The 18,956-nt window shown below is 48.7% G+C and overlaps 1 protein-coding gene across 1 annotated transcript; it reads right to left on the bottom strand.

The window, feature by feature from the left end:
• Positions 1 to 1,410: 1,410 nt before the first annotated feature.
• On the bottom strand, positions 1,411 to 3,165 carry LOC147979678 (uncharacterized). The gene has a single exon (XM_087516779.1). It carries the CDS (start codon positions 2,595 to 2,597, stop codon positions 1,611 to 1,613), a length of 987 nt encoding a protein of 328 aa, XP_087372905.1. The 5' UTR covers positions 2,598 to 3,165; the 3' UTR covers positions 1,411 to 1,610.
• Positions 3,166 to 18,956: the final 15,791 nt, after the last annotated feature.

The following is an 18,956-nucleotide window of genomic DNA, read 5'->3' as shown; positions in this document are numbered from 1 at the left end:
ACCCGATCAGACTCAGAATCCCGGTTACAAGACATTTCGACAATGGTAAAAAAATACCAGCAAAGCCTCCCGATGTGCCGACAATCCCGATAGGAGCTGCACATATCTCGTTCTTAGGGCAACATCGGATAGGTCAAGCTACGAGTAAAACCAGCCCTCGAGTTGCCCCGAGGTGGCCCCGTAGGATGCCCGGTTCAGACCAACACTTAGACAAGCACTGGCCCGGGGGGGTTAAAATAAAGATGACCCTTGGGAGTCGCGTAGGTGGTGGTAAGGCAATTGGTAAAACCAAGGTTGGGCCTTGTTGGAGGAGTTTTATTCAAAGCGAACTGTCAAGGGGTTCCCATAACACCCAACCGTGTAAGGAACGCAAAATCAAGGAACATAACACCGGTATGACGGAAACTAGGGCAGCAAGAGTCGAACAAAACACCAGGCATAAGGTCGGGCCTTCCACCCTTTACCAAGTATATAGATGCATTAATTAAATAAGAGATATTGTGATATCCCAACATAACCATGTTCCAACATGGAACAAACTTCAACTTCACCTGCAACTAGCAACGCTATAAGAGGGGCTGAGCAAAAGCAATAAGATAGCCAAACAACGGTTTGCTAGGAAAGGTGGGTTAGAAGCTTGACATGGCAATATGGGAGGCATGATATAGCAAGTGGTAGGTAGCGCGGCATATCAATAGAGCGAGCTAGCAAGCGAAGATAGAAGTGATTTCGAGGGTATGGTCATCTTGCCTGATATCCTGCAAGGAAGAAGAACGAGTCCTTGAAGAAGACAAACAGACGTAGTCGAACGGATCCTCACAAATGCGACGTTATCGGAACTAATCCGAAGAAGCAACACCGGAAAGAAGCAAACAACATAGTAAACAACCATCACATAATCATGGCATGATGCACAACCAAGTATGATGCATGTCCGGTTTAAAGAAGCATGGCATGGCAAAGTGCAACAAACAATATTACAGATTAAGTGGAGCTCAATATGCAACGAGTTGCATATTGACGAAACACCACATCGATTATTTAGTTCTCCCCCGTCTATGTACCCAACAATTTTAAATGTTGTTAAACATGGAAATAAGTGAAACATGAGTAAAATACAACAGTTAGGCATTTTGAATGAGGCCGGAAACATCAAACAACAATTTCGGTAAATCCTCATGTGCATTTAGCAATTTAATGCAAACAACAATTTTAACCATTTTAAATGTTGTTATCATGATGAATGACATGTGCAAGTTTTATGCAAGTTTTATGAAAATGTTGATAAGAGCATGCTATGAAGCATTTTTCATCGTGGCGGAAAGAAAGGGTGCCATGGCGACGAATCCGAAAATGATGCCACGGCACCATATCGGTTCCGGTAGCTCACGGAGATACCGGTGCAAAAGGAAAAGTGACGGGAGCATGACAAGCGATAGAAGGTGGGGTCCTCCCGGGTACCGGGTGTCCCAAGTGTCAAGAGCATGGAAGCGAGAGACACTACGGACACAGTGCAGACAACGGGTTCATCTCATATAACACATGCAATCGTTCTTGGACGGTCGTCTCAGGGTTATATCTTTGAAGCGTGCGTTTCGGAGCGGATCGGTTCATAGAGGAAGTAGTTGTTCACGGGTCGTCGAGGGAAGTAGTGGTTCATGTCCGTAGATGTTCGGGGTCACGACACGGAACTTGACGTCCATGGGGTCTTCAGCGATGGTCGTGGTACATGTTTCGTAGACGTTCGGGCGGCGGTAGTGGGACATGTTTTCGTAGAGGGACTTGACGAAAAGCATGTCGATGGTATAGGTACAGACGTTCTCGGGGTACTGGTCAGTCCGGTCTTGACGGTCTTGTTTTTGCGATGGTAGTCGTACTAGTCGGCGGTAGTGGAACTTGGTCCGTTGAAGGTCTTCACGCGTAATGGTACATATGTCATCGGAGTACTTGGTCTCTCGTGTAACTCCAAGGTTCGTTGTGTAAGCGTACATAGGTATTTGGTGAAGATAGCCGTACATGCCTGTAGATGAACTTGCCGGGTCTTCGATGTCTTGGAACCTGGCGTCCTTCGACCTTGAGAGAGAAGAAACCGAACAACCATGGTGCATCATGGGGAGGGTCCTGCAGCAACAGGAGGTCGAAAGGCAAAGCAGCAGCAAGACGAAGTGAGGTCGGCGTCGGACTTGGTGTGGAGCAAGGGAAGCAAAGCATCTGGAGATGGAGAGGCCCTGGACTTCGGGTGCGCGATGCCACAGGGAGGAGGCGAGACCTCGGGGGCGCATGGAGAGGGTCGTGGTCGAGGAGGCCGTGGCCGAACGAGCGGGAGGCGCTGGACGCGGGCACACACGCGCCCAGCGGGGCACGCGGGAGGCAGGAGGTGAGGCAAGGCATCGGAGGGAGCTGAGCAGCAGCAAGAGGAGAGGCGGAGGTGAGCTCGGCGGCCTAGACTTGCCAGTCGGAGCGGTGGCGGGGTCACCAGGTGGCGCGGGGACGAAGCAGCAGGGCGGCATCGGTGCTGAACGGCGAGAGCGAGGGGGGTCCAGCGGAGCTCGGGTTCCCGGCGAGAAAGACGAACGGGGAGGAGGAGACCCGGACATGGTCTAGCGGCGCCGCTCGAGGAGGAGGAGTGGACGAGGGGGATCCAGCGCTGCAGCGAGGATCACGGAGAGGTGAGGTGGAGGAGGACGAGGGAGGCTGTGGCGCCGTGGGATCGAGGGTTCTGCGCGAGCGCTAGGAGAGGCGGCGGTGGAGGAAGGGATCGAGGGAGAGGTCGGTCGATGAAAAAAAAGGTCGAGCCTAGGGTTAGAGCCGGTGCGGGCTGTAGGAGGCCCAAGTGGCCTAGGTGGGCCGGCGCTGGTGTTTGGATCGGCCTTGGCCTTAGGAGGGAAAAGACTGGGCCGTCCTGGGGGCTGAGGGGAGCAGGGGGGACTGGCTGTGGTGCTTCCTCTCTCCCTCCAAATTCTTTCCTTTCTTAAATTTTTTAGAATAGGAAAAACTTAGAGGAAAAGAATGGAAAGGTAGGAGTGGAATTCCCACACGTGACATATCTTTCCTCAAGACAGGAAAATATAGAGGATTAATGAAAAAAAAGGTCAGAGAGAGTTTAAAATATACAAATTCAAATATGTTTGAATAACACTCAAATTATTTGAATTTGGAAGCAATTTAAATGGAGACCAAAAGAGATGAGATAAGGACTCTAGAATCTGCAAACGGAAGAGATTTAAAATGCAAGTTTGTTTGGGTTGATTCCATACGAATGGAATATTTCTTATAGCTCCCTAATAATAATGGGAGTATATGTTATAAAGAGAATCACCATGTGAATTCCCTCGGTTTAAAATGGACTGGAGATCCATGTAATTTATTTAGTTGAGTTGAGATGCAAAGATTAATGACATGATGGCATGATGACAAAATGCAATGCACATGATGCAAAAATAAATGCGATGAACCAAACAAATCACCCGACAAAACTCGAAAAACATGGAAGGCATCTGAAGCTGCGGTCTTGGGGCGTCACATGCCGGCAGGGCCCGACAGCTGCGCCTTATGGGTAGAACTTGCAGAGATGCTCGATATTCCATGAGTTTGCAATTGAATTCTATCTCCGGTCTCCAGACGGACTGCGTCAGGTCTGGTGACTCATACTACCCGATAAGGGCCTTCCCACTTCGGCGACAACTTGTTTGCACCCTTGGCGGACTGAACGCGCCTAAGGACAAGGTCGCCTTCCTCAAAACACCGGGCATGGACCCTGCGGCTATGATAGCGATGCAGGGCTTGCTGGTAGCGTGCAACACGCCTAGCACCTCGGAGATGATTCTCCTCAAGAAGCACAACATCGCCATGCTGGTGCTGATCCTGCACTACTTCATCGTAGGCAAGCACTCGAGGGGAACCGTAGTTGAGTTCCATGGGGATAACTGCTTTTGCCCCATAGACTAGGGAGAAGGGAGTCTGCCCGGTAGCTCGATTTGGTGTCATTCTGAGAGACCAGAGAACTACCGGCAGCTCGTCGATCCATCACCTGCCGCACTTCTGCAGCTTATCAAATGTTCTTGTCTTGAGTCCTCATAGCACTTCAACATTCACCCTCTCAGCTTGTCCATTGCTTCTGGGATGTGCAACAGAGGCAAATGAGATCTTGCTTCTGAGGGCATCAACATATTGCATGAAGGCGCGACTCGTGAACTGGGTGCCATTGTCGGTGATGATTCGGGCAAGGACCCCGAAGCGGCACACCAATCCTTTCAAGAACTTGACAGCTGACTGAGCAGTTACCTTCCTCACGGCATCTACTTAAGGCCACTTTGTAAACTTGTCGATGGCTACGAACAAGAATTCAAAGCCCCCGGCAACTCGGGGGAAAGGGCCGAGGATATCGAGCCCCCAGACCGAAAACGGCCATGACAAAGGGATTGTCTGAAGAGCTTGGGCATGCAAATGGATGTTCTTAGAATGGAACTAGCAGGCTTCACATTTGGTGACTAGCTTGACCGGATCTTGGAGGGTTGTGGGCAAATAGAATCCTTGCCGGAATGCTTTCCCAACTAACGCCCTTGATCCAATGTGGGAGCCGCACATGCCTTTGTGTATCTCTGCTAGCAGTTCCTTTCCTTCTTCCCGGCAAATGCACTTCAATTTCACACTGTTGGTCCGTTTCTGTATAGTGTGTCATCGATAAACTGATACATACTGGCGCTCTGGGCTACTCTTTCAGCTGCTTCTTGCTCTTCGGGAAGTTCTGCAATTTGGAGGAAGTGGGCTATGTGTCTTGCCCAAGTTGGAGCCCGGGGCTCGGCAACAAGGACAAATGGCAGCTCCCCGCTTGCGGGGGTATGTTCCTCAACCGCGGGGACCAGTGGCCTAGCAAGAGGGTGCAACCCGACAAGTGATGGGGAGTTGTTCCTGACAGGGTCCCTACCAGGACCCCGAAAGGCTCTACCGGGAGAGGCTTACCGGAGTCCAGTTTCCTCCTCTTTCGGGCCATTGTTGCTCGGGATACGGAAGCCTGAGTATGATGGAGAACAAAAGTTCCTGGTTCCACTGGAAGTTTTTGTGCAACACACTTTGACAGATGATCATCAATGCTGTTTTCCGCATGGGGTACGTGCTCTGTTTGCAATCCGTCAAAGCGCTCCTCCAATCTTCTCACTTCCTCAACATATGCCTCCATCAATGGACTTTGGTAATCCTTGTTGACTTGTCTCACCAGAAGTTGTGAATCTCCTCAAATGACCAGCTTCTTGATCCCCAACTCAGTGGTAATCCTGAGCCCGGCAAGGAGCCCTTCATATTCTGCTGTATTGTTGGTAGCCTCCTCTTGGGAAAAATGCATTTGGACGACGTACTTTAGGTGCTCTCCAGTGGGAGCAACGAGAAGCACGCCAGCCCCTACACCTTGTAGGGAGAAGGCACCATCAAAATACAGAATCCATTCTGGGGAGCTTCCTTGCCGGGGATAACTATCTCCAGCATCTCTTCATCAGGAGGTAGCGTCAATTCTGCAATAAACTCTGCCAATGCCCTACTCTGTAGATGTGCTCTCCAACTTCAGGGCAAAGCTAGATAACTCCAATACCCACTCCACTATTCTTCCAGTAGCCTCAGGGTTTCGGAGTATCCTTTGCAAAGGAAAGCGGGTGACAACTATGATCTCATGGGCTTGGAAGTAGTGGCGCATTTTCCTTGAGGCCATGACGAGGCCAAATTCAACTTTTGCATGCCAGAGTACCTGGATCTAGCCCCATGCAAAAGGGAGCTAACAAAGTATACTGGGCGCTGCACCACTTTCTTCCTTACCGCGTCCTTGGGGTTGTCTCTGCTGCCGTGGTCTTATTTGTCCTGATCCATATCTGACCCTTCCTGGTTGTTCTCACTCTTTGTTTCTTCCACTCCCTGCTGTGCCACTAAGGTTGCGCTGACTACTTGGTTAGTTTCCTCTAAGTATACCAGAAATGGCTCTTGCGGTTTGGGAGCAACCAAAGTGGGCACAGAGGACAAGTAGGCCTTCAAGTCTTGTAGTGCTGCATCTGCTTCCGGAGTTCACTTCATAGGTTCTTCCTTCTTCAAAATTTTGAAGAACGTCAAGGCACGCTCGGCAGACCTGGAGATGAACCTGCTAAGTGGAGCAACGCATCCCGTCAGACGCCTCACATCTTTAACTGACCTGAGTGCCTGAATCTGCCCGATAGCTTTGATCTTATCGGGGTTGGTCTCTAGCCCACGATGGGATACAAAGAACCCAAGGAGCTTGCCGGAGGGAACACCAAAACACACTTCTCCGGGTTTAGCTTCAAGTTGATCTTACGCAGATTAGCAAATGTCTCTTCCAAATCCTGAATGAGGGTCGACCTGTCCTTGGTCTTGACCACAATATCATCCATGTAAGCCTCAATGTTCCTGTGCAACTGTGATTCAAAACCAATCTGGACTGCTCTTGCAAAAGTGGACCCAACACTCTTTAACCCGAAAGGGATGCACACGAAGCAGTATGTGCCACATGGGGCGATGAAAGAGGTCTTCTCTTCATCTTCCTTGGACATAAAGATTTGATGGTATCCAGAGTATGCATAGAGGAAAGAGAGCAAATCACAACCTGAAGTGGAGTCCACAATCTGGTCAATGCATGGCAAGGGAAATGGGTCCTTCGGGCAAGCCTTGTTGAGATGTGTGGAATCTATAAAGAGCCTCCATTTCCCGTTAGCCTTGCGTATGACCATAGGGTTTGCTAACCACGTTGTATGCAGTACTCCTCTGACCAAACCAGTTGCCTCAAGTTTCTTGATCTTCTCTACTATGAATTGCTGCCATTCCAAAGCTTGCTTCCGAACCTTCTGCTTGACGGGTCGGGCATGTGGGCAGACAACAAGGTGGCGCTTGATTACCTCCATGGGAACACCGGGGATGTCAGATGGTTGCCAAGCAAACACATCGACATTCGCCCACAGGAAGGCAACGAGCATGCTTTCCTATTTGTCATCAAGGTTGCACTGATAGTAAAGGTACCAACAGTACTAGCCAGCCCTGCCGGGACCTTTTTCACAAGGGGTGCAACAGCTTTGGATCTCTTGATGTTGGAACTTTCCGACAAGTCATCAACAGGCGCAGCGCACTCCGAAGAGATACGCTTCCCGGACTCCCTGCTAGTGTCCTTACCATCCTTCTTCTTTCCATTGATTCCTTGGCGGAGACTGTAGCTGCCGCGGCCTCTGCCGCGATCGCGTCTCGGTACATTTTATCCATGCAAACAATTGCATCCTTCTCGTTTGACGGAATGGAAATGACTCCCACCGGCCCCGGCATCTTCCAAGTGTTGCAAGCATAGTGCGATGCCGCCATGAACTTTGCGAGAGCTGGGCGTCCAAGGATTCCATTGTAGGGTAGGGGGAGGCCGACCACATCAAACACAACCTTCTCAGTTTGGTAGTTCAACTCTCCTCCGAATGTCACTAGCAACGTGATCTTTACCTTAGAATGACTCCTTCTGGGGTTGATTCCTTGAAACGTGCCCGTGACTTTGAGTTCTTCCTCTGCTATCTGAAGTTTGCTGATAACCTTTGGGGAAATTAGATTCAACCTGGCCCCACCGTCAACCAACATCTTTGTGACTTTGAGGTTGCGGATCCAACAACGGCAAGCCTCCTAGCGCGGTGGTGCGGTTAGGATGGTCCTCTTTGTCAAAAATGATGGGCGTGCACGACCATTTGAGCGGCTTCCGAGACTCTACTGCTGGCTCCATGACATTGACCTCACGCACCCACCGTTTAAGTTGGTGGTGAGAGGAGTGCAAAGATGCACCTCCGTCAATTCACAGCGCGTCAATGGCCTTCTGGAATTCCTGCTCGCTGGTTTCCTCTTCATCCCCTCTATCACTTTCCTTATTGCAATCTTCCTTCTCTCGGCCCCTCGCGGGTTTCCCTTGGTTCCGAAGAGCCTTGTCGGGGTGATTCGCTTCACCGCCTCGGCCCTTCCCGCCAGTGCCATTCTGACCTTTTTCCATATCACGCTTCTCATATTCAGCCCTCTACTTCTTGACGAGCTGCTCGACCTGATGACATTCCCGAAGATCGTGGCCCTTGGTCTGATGGATCTTGCAATATGGTCCATCACATTTCCCAGCTTTCTCGGTAGCCGCAGCCTCCCGGCAGTCAGTGCATGCGGCAACTTCCTTGCCGGGGGCTTCGGCCTTAGCCTTCCTGCCGGTACTAGGCGTGCCCGATCTCTCAACTGTCAGCATTGCCTTATCCTTGCTCTTTTCGTTCCTCTTCTTATTCTTCTTTTTCTGGCTGATGGACTCATCGTCATCCTCTAAGTCGAGGTCGACGCAATCCTCCTCTTCAGGAAGTTTCCTTCCTTCCTCCACCCGAGCACACTTGTCCACCAATGTGTAAAGCTCCTTCACAGTCTTGGGCAACCGAACAATCATCTTGGAACGTATCCTGCGGTTGTTGACATTGGAATGAAAGGCAGCTAACACAGCTGCCAGGTGGATATCTGGGATATTTCTATGGACTTGGTTGAACTTCTGCAAATACTTCCATAGTGTCTCCCCTTATTTCTGTTGGAGAAGCTGCAAATTGCTAGGACGCCCTAGTTCTTGATGGCCGCCGGTGAAGGCGCCAATGAACTCATGGCACAGGTCAGCCCATGTTGAAATGGAGTTCTCTGGCAGGTGCATCAGCCAAGACCTCACGTTCAGCTTGAGTGCCAAAGGGAAGTAGTTGGAAAACACCTTCTCGTATCTTCCCCCGGCAGCTTGAACAGCGATGGTGTAGATGCTCAAGAACTCTGCCGGGTTCAGTCTCCCATCATACTTCTCGGTTATCTCTGGCTTGAACATGCGAGCAGATGGCCAACGGACTTGCCGCAGCTCATGAGTGAAGGAAGGGCACCCAACCTTGAAAGTCAGGCACCCGCCGTCTTCAAGCGTGGGCTCGTTGACGTCAGGGCCATCACACACATTGGTCCGGCAGTGGTTGTCACGGCGTCGCTCGACAACGACGCGCGCACCTTCTCTCCGCCCATCCTCCGGAGCTCGCCGTTGGCCTTGACGTGCTCGAGGGTCGGAAGAGGCCATCGATACGTCACCGGGCTCTTGATTTCACGGATCCTGTGTTGATTGCCATGGCGGGGACTGCAGCGCGAGGGTGGCCCCTTCCTGATGGCCATCAGCACGAGCTGCTGTCATTGTCTGGGGAGGCTGTGGCGGGCCAGCTCGCTGTGAGCCCCTAGCCTCAGCAAATCCGATCAAACTATGAATGGTGGCTCTCCACTCATCTACCAGCGGAAATCCCAATAGGAGCTGGGCCTGCGCCATGGCCTCCGAAGCAGTGCTTGGCATTGGTGACGATGATGTAGACCACAGCATCGCTCGGCTCCTGGTGGTGCCAGCGGTGGTTGCGCCGGGTTCCCATCGCCGGGATCCAGTCGCTGGGGTGGCGAGGCGACGAGGTGATGGCGCAGGGAGACCAACCACTCCATTAGGGGCATTGGCTGGGCCATTTTGCTCCGAGGCCGGTGCATGCCCTGCGACTGCACCCTCGACGGGGGCGGCCATAGGATTGCGGTTCGCCTCAAGATGAGCGTCACCGCCGTGGCTATGCCTCTCACCCGTACCTCGCAGAGCATGGTCGCTGGGATGTTGTTGGTGTAGCTCTTCTCTGGTTCCTCCCGCTCTCGCGTCGGCCATGGGGGAGGTGGTGATAACACCACCTACGCCGACCACGCCCCCCGCAGCACCCACGTCCTCGTGTGCCTCCGTATTCTCTACAGCGTCGGCGACCATGAGCGGTGGGGCCTTCGAGGTGGATGGTGAGCTATAGCATCGTACTTCTTCTTGGGTGCCATAGTCAATGGAGCCATTGATGATGAAAATGGTGGTGAAGATGACGCCCTTCTCACGCTCTCGGGTTCGCACAAGTGATCCCTCTACCTGGCACACCAAAGATGTCATGGGAAACCACGACCACCTATGGGACCCAGGGCCCCTTTTTGGTTCGGCGGGGGGATGGGCATGTTGCACAAAGAGCGGAGAAGCGTGGCATAACACAGCAGAAATCACATGTAGTTTTACCCAGGTTCGGGCCACCATGAGGCGAAAAACCCTACTCCGGCTTTGTTGGATTGATGGTGGAAAGTGGTAGAGAAGCGCAGTGCTCTTGCCCGGCAAAGTTGCTTCGAGGCGAGAGGAGCTACGCGCATATGAGTGTGAGGGGGTCCGAATCCTCTCTATGGTTGCCATGGGCCTCCTTTTATAGATTAGGGGGTCACCACAGTGGCAAATTAGTCTTTACATGCTGCTTAGATAGAAAACAGTGCTATCATACCTAACTCTGCAGGCTGACAGAACGCATTAAATGCGCCGCTCAATGTCACATCATGGCTTGCTTGCCGGGCTCTTTTGCCAGCTTCGCGCCTTCTTGCTTGACACGTCTCAGGACGGGTGTCGCCTGGAGGTATTCCTATAGGAAGTGGCTGACATGTGGCGAATAACAACCACTTAGTCACTTTGCGGCTTGACACTACACTGATTGATGACTTGTGTCACTGTGAGGTGCTGCGGTGGAGTGGTTTGCCTTCTTAAGCCCCGACAGGCCTGCCAGGATGATCTGAAAGCTTGCTTCCAAGGCAAACCCACCCTCGCCAGGCTCTCCCGCCCGGCAAGGGAGGTTTTTTCCTTGGTTGTATCCAGTCTCTCTGGTTAGTCTTGGTCTTCTTATTCTGCATGTTGGTCCTTTGAAGAACTGCTCCCTTGTGCTCAGACCTGATCTTGGTGCTTGCTCTTGTGCCTATTGAACTTGCTCTTGTGCTTGTGCACAGTCTAGGCAACGGACCCAGGGTTTGTTGCACTGACACTATGTTTGATGAAGATGATATTTTTTTGTCCCCCAAGTTTTGATGAGAAAATTTATTATGATGGTAGCATGCCTCCTATTTATGATGATTATATTGATGAAAGTGGGTTTGGAAGAGTGTCAACTCTAGGTAATGATCCCACTATTTTGGAGGGTGTTGAATCTTATAATACTTATGAAAGTGGATTTGGAGAGGTTATGACTTTATTTAGTGACGAATCCACTATTTCGGAAGAGGTTTCAATTGATTATGAGAACAAAGTTTCTATCTATGATGATTACTGTGATGACATGTATTCTATAAAGAATAATATAACCATGAAACTTGTCATCATGATTTTAATTTTCAATTGGATTTTTCCTCACATGATAGTTATTTTGTTGAGTTTCCTCCCACTACTAGTCATGAGAATAAATTTGCTTATGTGGAGAGTAGTAAAATTTATATGCTTGTGGCTCATGAAAATAATGCTTTATGTGATAGTTATATTGTTGAATTCATTCATGATGCTACCGAAAATTATTATGAGAGTTGAACATATGCTTCTACGTATATCAATAATATGAAGTTTCCTCTCCATGTGTTGAAAATTTTGAAGTCATGCTTGGCTTGCCTTCCTATGCTAGTTGATTCTTGTTCCCATAAATGGTTTGCTCACAAAATCCCTTTGCATAGGAAGCGGGTTAGACTTAAATGGGCCTGGGGGGGTGTTTAAAATAAAGATGACCCTGGAGTCTGCAGAACCCAAGGGAAGGTATATGGTGGTAGGTAGGCAAATGGTAAAACCAAGGTTGGGCCTTGCTGGAGGAGTTTTATTCAAGGCGAACTGTCAAGGGGTTCCCATAACACCCAACCGCGTAAGGAACGCAAAATCAAGGAACATAACACCGGTATGACAGAAACTAGGGCGGCAAGAGTGGAACAAAACACCAGGCATAAGGCCGAGCCTTCCACCCTTTACTAAGTATATAGATGCATTAAAGTAAATAAGAGATAATAATGATATCCCAACAATATCCATGTTCCAACATGGAACAAACTTCATCTTCACTTGTAACTTGCAACGCTATAAGAGGGGCTGAGCAAAGAGGTAACATAGCCAAACAACGGTTTGCTGGGAAAGGTGGGTTAGAGGCTTGACATGGCAATATGGGAGGCATGATATAGCAAGTGGTAGGTATAACGGCATAGCAATAGAGCGAAAAACTAGCAAGCAAAGATAGAAGTGATTTCGAGGGGTCATCTTGCCTACAAAGTTCTCAGAGTTTACGAAAGCTTGATCCTCGTTAGCGTACTCAACGGGTTCCTCGATCACGTACCCATATCCCGGCTCTACCCAAAGCAAGAACACAAGCAAAGGACCAACAATCAATCACGGTGCAATGCACAAGCAACATGATGCAAAATATGGCATGGCATGCGGGATGTGGTATGCAATGCATATGCGTGCTCCGAAAGGGAAAAGGGTGAACAAGGCATCAACTTGGCAAACCAAGTCTGCCGCTGGAAAGATGAGATGATTTCGGTCGAAATTGATATAAAGATCACCGGAATCGGATGCACGATTTGCAAATGGCAAGCAAAACAAGAATGGCACAATTCCGCGATTAACAGCACGATGCCACCTAGAATGCAACAAGAAACTAAGCTACTGCACTCTAACATAGCAACAAGGCATATGGAAGCGATCTACGCAAGATGCTTGACAAAACATGAATAGTGAGCTACGGCTAAATCACACAAGAGCAGGTTCAAACAAGCATGGCAAAAGTGCAAAAGATATGAGCTTCACAGACTTAGTGAAAATACTAACATGCCAGAAATAACATCAGGAAGCAATGTTTAGAGCAAGAAAACAACATGCTACAGTAACATATCATAGCAAAACAAGGCATGGCGTGAATCTACTAAATGCATAGAACAAAATCCCTTACTGATCATGAGCCAAAAAGGCACAGAAGATATGATGGCACCCATGTGAACATAGCAAGTTTTATTAACAGTTTCAGACTTTGCAGAAAACTGAGTATGGCATAAACAGAGTTATGAAGGCATCTTTGCGAGCTCAAACCACCATCACAAAGCCTTGCATGACAAAACAAGCATGTCAATAGTAAGAAGACATGTTCGTGAAGCTAACCATGGCAATAGCAAGTTCATAGAATGCATGGATCAACAACAACAACCATGGCAAAATTGATTAACATGTAAACTATCTGCCAGGAACATTTTATAGCAAAAGTAGAGCAAGATTAAGACATTCCAGGGCACGCCATAATTGCAAACATGGGCATGGATGGATATAGCATAACCATATGTTCAAAACATCCTTACTGAAGCAACTCAAAACAAGCATGGATCTCACTGTTGCATCATGTTTACATGGCATCAAAATAACAGTAGGGAAATGACTTGGCAAAATCCTAAGTCCCTGAAATCAGCAATATCACGAATGCTATTTTGCATGATTGTGCTAGTCGGCACATTTATCACAAAAATACATGGCAAGCACCCTGTAAAGATGGCATGGCATAGATCAAAACACATGTAGAACTCATGCCCATATGAAGCACACATCAAATGTGACAAAAATGATAAAACATCATAATCTGATAAGTAGCAGCAGTAAACATTTTATAGCACTCTTGCATCAATGATTTAGGCATGAAGATGAACTCGAACAAGCATCCCACAATGTAATGAAATGAAGATCATCTCCCAATGAACATTTTGATATATCATGCGCATGAAACAGAGCTACAGTCATGGAGTTATGATGAAATGAATAGGGGCACAAAAAGTTACAGGGAAAAGACTTAGAGGAAGAAACGACCTTCGAAATGGACCTAGGGTTTCAGGCACGGAAGCCAAGGATCGCCGGGGTTCATCGCCGCAGTAGCCGGATCTTCGCCAAAGACGGAGCGGGGAGGCGGCCGGAGCGCTGGGGCGCCGGATCCGGTGTCGGAGGAGGGTGGCGACCACGGTGGTGGCGGCGGGCGAGCGCTGCGGCGCGGGGCGGCAGAGCTCTTGGCGGCGCGAGGGCGCTCGCGCGGGCAGGCGGCAGGCGGCGGCGAGCGCAACGGGCGAGGTATGGCGGCGGGCGCGGGCGGCAGGCGGGAGGAGGCGCGGGCCCAGAGCGGTGGGGGCGTGGGCTGGCCGCGGGCTGCGCGGGCCATGGCGGCGGCGGGTGGCGGTGCGCCACGTGGTAGGCTGGGATTGGTCCGGGCGGCGGCGGCGCGGGTGTCCGGCGGCGGAGTAGGAAATTTTTAGGGTTTCATCTGCGCGAGAATTTTGGGGAGGGCACATATTTATAGGTAGGAGGAGGTAGGAGTGTCCAAATGGACTGTAGTTTTTGCCCACATGATTGTGGTCCAACGACAAAGGACATGGGAGTGGTTTGGATGGGTTATTGGGCCGTTTTCGAGGGGTGTTGGGCTGCAACACACAAGAGGCTTTCCCGGTTAACCGTTGGAGTATCAAATGGACTCCAAATGGCATGAGATTTGACAGGCGGTCTACCAGTGGTGTACCAACGCCACTTGGCAAATCTCGGTCCATTTCAAAAATGTTTAACACCCGCTCACGAAAAGAGACAAGAAGGGGTGCGCTGGTGCACGTAGGAGTGTCGGATTGCAAAACGGACAACTGGAAAAATGCTCGGATGCAAGAGACGAACACGTATGCAAATGAGATGCACATGATGACATGATATGATATGCATGACATGAAAAAATGCAAAACAAAGACAAAACCCAACCACGAAGGGAAAACTCATAACTTAAAGCCGAAAATGGTAGAGTCGGAGTTACAATTATGGCAAGTTACATCCGGGGTGTTACAACACTTCACCAATACGAAAGGATCTCGTCGTGAGATCTAGGACTGAAAGAACTCCGGATATTCGGAACGGAGGTGATCCTCACGCTCCCAGGTGGCTTCTCGGTCAGAATGGTGTGACCACTTCACTTTTAGGAATTTGATAGACTTGTTGCGAGTCTTGCGCTCAGTTTCTTCAAGAATAGAAACGGGATGCTCATGATACGACATGTCTTCTTGGAGATCAATCTCTTCAAAGTTAATGGTGCGCTCAGGAGTCTTGAAGCACTTGCGAAGCTGTGACACGTGAAACACATCATGCACATTTGTGAAGTTGGACGGAAGCTCAAGTTGATAGGCGAGATCGCCTCTTTTTCCAATGATCTTGAAAGGACCCACGTATCTAGGGGCAAGCTTCCCTTTGATACCGAAGCGACGAGTACCTTTCATTGGAGAGACGCGGAGGTAGACATGGTCTCCGATCTCAAAAGCCAAGTCACGATGCTTGCTATCACAGTAACTCTTCTGGCGTGATTGCGTGGCTTTGAGATTTTCACGGATGACTTTACACATTTCTTCAGCTTCTGTGATTAAATCATTGCCAAGAAGTTGGCGTTCACCAGTCTCTGACCAATTAAGAGGAGTACGACACTTTCTGCCATAGAGAATCTCGAATGGGGCCTTGCCCGAACTCTCTTGGAAGCTGTTGTTGTAGGAGAACTCGACATATAGAAGACAATCCTCCCACTTCATACCGAAGGAAATGACACAAGCCCTGAGCATATCTTCAAGGATTTGATTGACTCGCTCGACTTGTCCACTGGTTTGAGGATGGAAGGCTGTGCTGAAGCGAATGTTGGTGCCCATGGCCTTCTGGAAGGAGTCCCAGAACTTAGAAGTGAAGATGCTTCCACGATCTGAAGATATCAATTGCGGAATGCCGTGCAAGGAGACAATCCTGGAGGTGTATTGCTCTGTCAACTGAGCTGCTGTGATAGATTCTTTGATAGGAAGAAAATGAGCCACTTTTGTAAGCTTTTTGATGACAATGAAGATGGCATCATTTCCACGCTTGGACTTGGGAAATCCAGTCATGAAGTCCATCTCAATATGGTCAAACTTCCATTCTGGAATAGCAAGAGGTTGGAGGAGACCAGCTGGTCGTTGGTGCTCTGCTTTCACTCTTCTGCAGACATCACATTCATTCACGAATTGAGCAATTTCTCGCTTCATTCGAGTCCACCAATACGACTGCTTGAGGTCATGGTACATCTTTGTACTTCCAGGATGAATGGATAGAAGGGAATTGTGAGCCTCGTTCATAATGACTTTCCTTAGATCACCTTTAGGAACCACAATTCGATCATCGAAGAAAAGAGTGTCTTTGTCATCAATGCGATAGCACTTGTACTTGGGTTGGCTCTTGGCAATCCCATTTTTCACCTTCTTCACCATGGCATCCAGGAGTTGTGCCTCACAAATTTGGTCTTCCAAAGTAGGAGAGACTTGGAGGTTGGCAAGAAAGTCTTGAGGAATAACTTGGAGATTCAGTTTGCGGAAAGATTCACAAAGGTCCGGTTGGAAGGGCTTGAGAATTAAGCAGTTGCAGTAAGCCTTCCTGCTCAAAGCATCTACAATGACGTTAGCCTTGCCTACAGTATATTCGATACTCAGATTGTATTCTTGAATCATTTCGACCCAACGAGTCTGCCTGAGGTTGAGGTTGGGCTGAGCGAAGATGTACTTGAGGCTCTAATGATCCGTGAAGATGTCCACTTTCCTTCCCAACAAGAGATGTCTCCACGTTAATAGAGCATGGACAACTACCGCCAACTCGAGGTCATGAGTGGGGTAGTTCCTTTTGTTGGGCTTCAACTAGCGAGAGGTATAGGCCACAACTTTCTTCTCTTGCATTAACACATCAACGAGACCTTACAGGGAGGCATCATAGAAAACTTCTAATGGTTTGGATTCATCAGGAGGAGTCAAGACAGGACTGTGACTATCTTCTCTTTGAGTGTGCTGAAAGCAACGTCACACTCAAGCGTCCAAACATACTTTACATGCTTCCGAAGGAGGTTGGAAAGAGGCTTTGCAATCTTAGAGAAATTCTCAACGAATCTTCGACAATAGCTTGCAAGCCCAAGAAAACTGCGGAGCTGCTTGACATTCTGAGGTGGTCCCCAATTCACAATTGCAGACACCTTCTCAGTATTAACAGCGATGCCTTTGGCAGAGATGATATGCCCAAGGTAAAGAACTTTGTCAAGCCAGAACTCACACTTGGAAAACTTCGCATAGAATTGATGCTCTCTGAGTTTGTCGAGTACCAATCTCAAATGCTTGGCATGATCCTCCTTATTCTTGGAAAAGACCAAAATATCATCGAGATACACCAAGATGAAATCGTTTGTGTAAGGGTTGAAGATGAAGTTCATCATGCGAGAGAACATTGGAGGAGCATTGACAATGCCGAAAGACATGACAGTATATTCATAAGAACCATAGCTTGTTCTGAATGTTGTCTTGGGGATATCTTGTTCACGAATGCGAATCTGATGATAAACATAGGGAGGTCAAGCTTGGAGAATACTTGGGCACCCTTAAGTTGCTCGAAAAGCTCATTGATGTTGGGAAGTGGGTACTTGTTCTTTATTGTTTTCTTGTTCAATGGACGGTAGTCGACGCAGAGTCGTTCCGTTCCATCCTTCTTCTTGACAAAAAGAACACCACAACCCCATGGAGATGAACTCGGTCTGATCAGACCCATAAGCTCTTGTTCATCGAGTTGTTTCTTCAACTCCTTCAACTCTTCTGGTCCAAGCTTGTAAGGACGCTTGCAAACAGGTTTCATGCCAGGCTCAAGATCGATAACGAATTCAACTGGCCGGTGAGGAGGCATACCCGGAGCTCTTCTGGAAAGACGTCTTGATATTCACAAACGACTTGAATCTGAGAGATGGCATTCAAATCGCCCTTCTCATTGAGAGAAAACAGCTGAATGGTTTCATCACGAGCGGCATAGATGATCACCTCCTCAGAAGAGTGTGTCAATTGAATTTCTCTGGCAGCACAATCGAGCAGAGCCTTGTGCTTAGAAAGAAAGTCCATGCCGAGAATTAGATCAATATCTGAGTCGCCAAGAACAATTGGAGAAGCCAGAAATCTATAGTCGCCCATTTCGATACCGACATTCGGAACCATCATGGTAGATCTCAAAGCTTAGCCAAAGAAACAACTTGCAATGCTTTAGGTATTGCCCTAGTGTCAAAATTATGCTCCGAAGCAAATGGGAATGACATGAAAGAATGCGATGCACCAGTATCAAAAAGAACTTTTGCAGGAATAGAGTTAACTGGAAGGTTATCCATGATCACTTCTGAAGCATCCTTTTCCTGAGCTGCGTTCATCATGTTGACCTTAGCATGCTTGGGATTATGCTTGACCACTGCATTGCTGGCAGATCTCACAAGAGGAGGCGGCGGAAGGTGCCTTTGGTTGAAGCATTTGTTTGCATAGTGCCCTTTCTGCTGACACTTGTTGCAAGTAACCTCTGAGAGTGAATGGTGATAAGGAGCACTTGACCTTGGAGTATGAGACTGAGCTTTGTTCTGATAGTCTGGGTTGGGTGGGTGGGAAGATACATTGCCACCTTTACTCTTCTGCTGATAAGGCTGACGAAACGGAGGAGGAGGTGGCAACCAGAACTTCTGTTGCTTAGCTCCCACTTGTGATGAAGAAGAAGATTGAGCTGCCTCCCTGACTCTCTTCTTAGAAGCATCACACTTGAGCTGAGCAGCCTCTTGCTTTAGTGCCATGTTGTAGAATTAATCATACTTAGTCGGCTCAAGAAGCACGAGAGCTAATTGCATATCTTCTCTGAGGCCACCTCTGAATTGATAAATCATGCTCTTTTCATTAGGGACGTCTTGTTTAGCGAAGCGAGCGAGTTTTTGAAACTGGATATTGTATTGATACACGGGCATGATGCCTTTCTTGAGATTGCGGAACTCCTCATGCTTACTCCCAGCAACACTTTGTGGAATGTGATGAGCTTTGAAGTCTCGATGGAAATCATCCCAGGTAATCACATGACCTCCTCTGGAATCTCTCTATTGTTGATACCACTCAGCAGCTTGGTCTTTGAGTTGAAACGAAGCAAACTTGACAAAGACCTCAGGCCTGACATTGCTACACTCAAAATGTTTACAGATATCCATGAGCCAGTCGTCGGTGTCTGTGGCCTCGACACAGTTGCTGAAGGACTTCGGCTGGTTTGC

This window comes from Triticum urartu, chromosome 3A, assembly GCF_056163025.1.
Source record: "Triticum urartu cultivar PI428250 chromosome 3A, HENAU_Tu73, whole genome shotgun sequence".
NCBI lineage: Eukaryota > Viridiplantae > Streptophyta > Magnoliopsida > Poales > Poaceae > Triticum > Triticum urartu.
Note: the sequence above shows the minus strand (reverse complement) of the source record. Positions and strands in the feature narration are given on the sequence as shown.

Excerpts from the sequence above, each read along its gene's own strand:
- LOC147979678 (XM_087516779.1), bottom strand. The coding sequence starts at position 2,597 with ATGTCCGGGTCTCCTCCTCCCCGTTCGTCTTTCTCGCCGGGAACCCGA.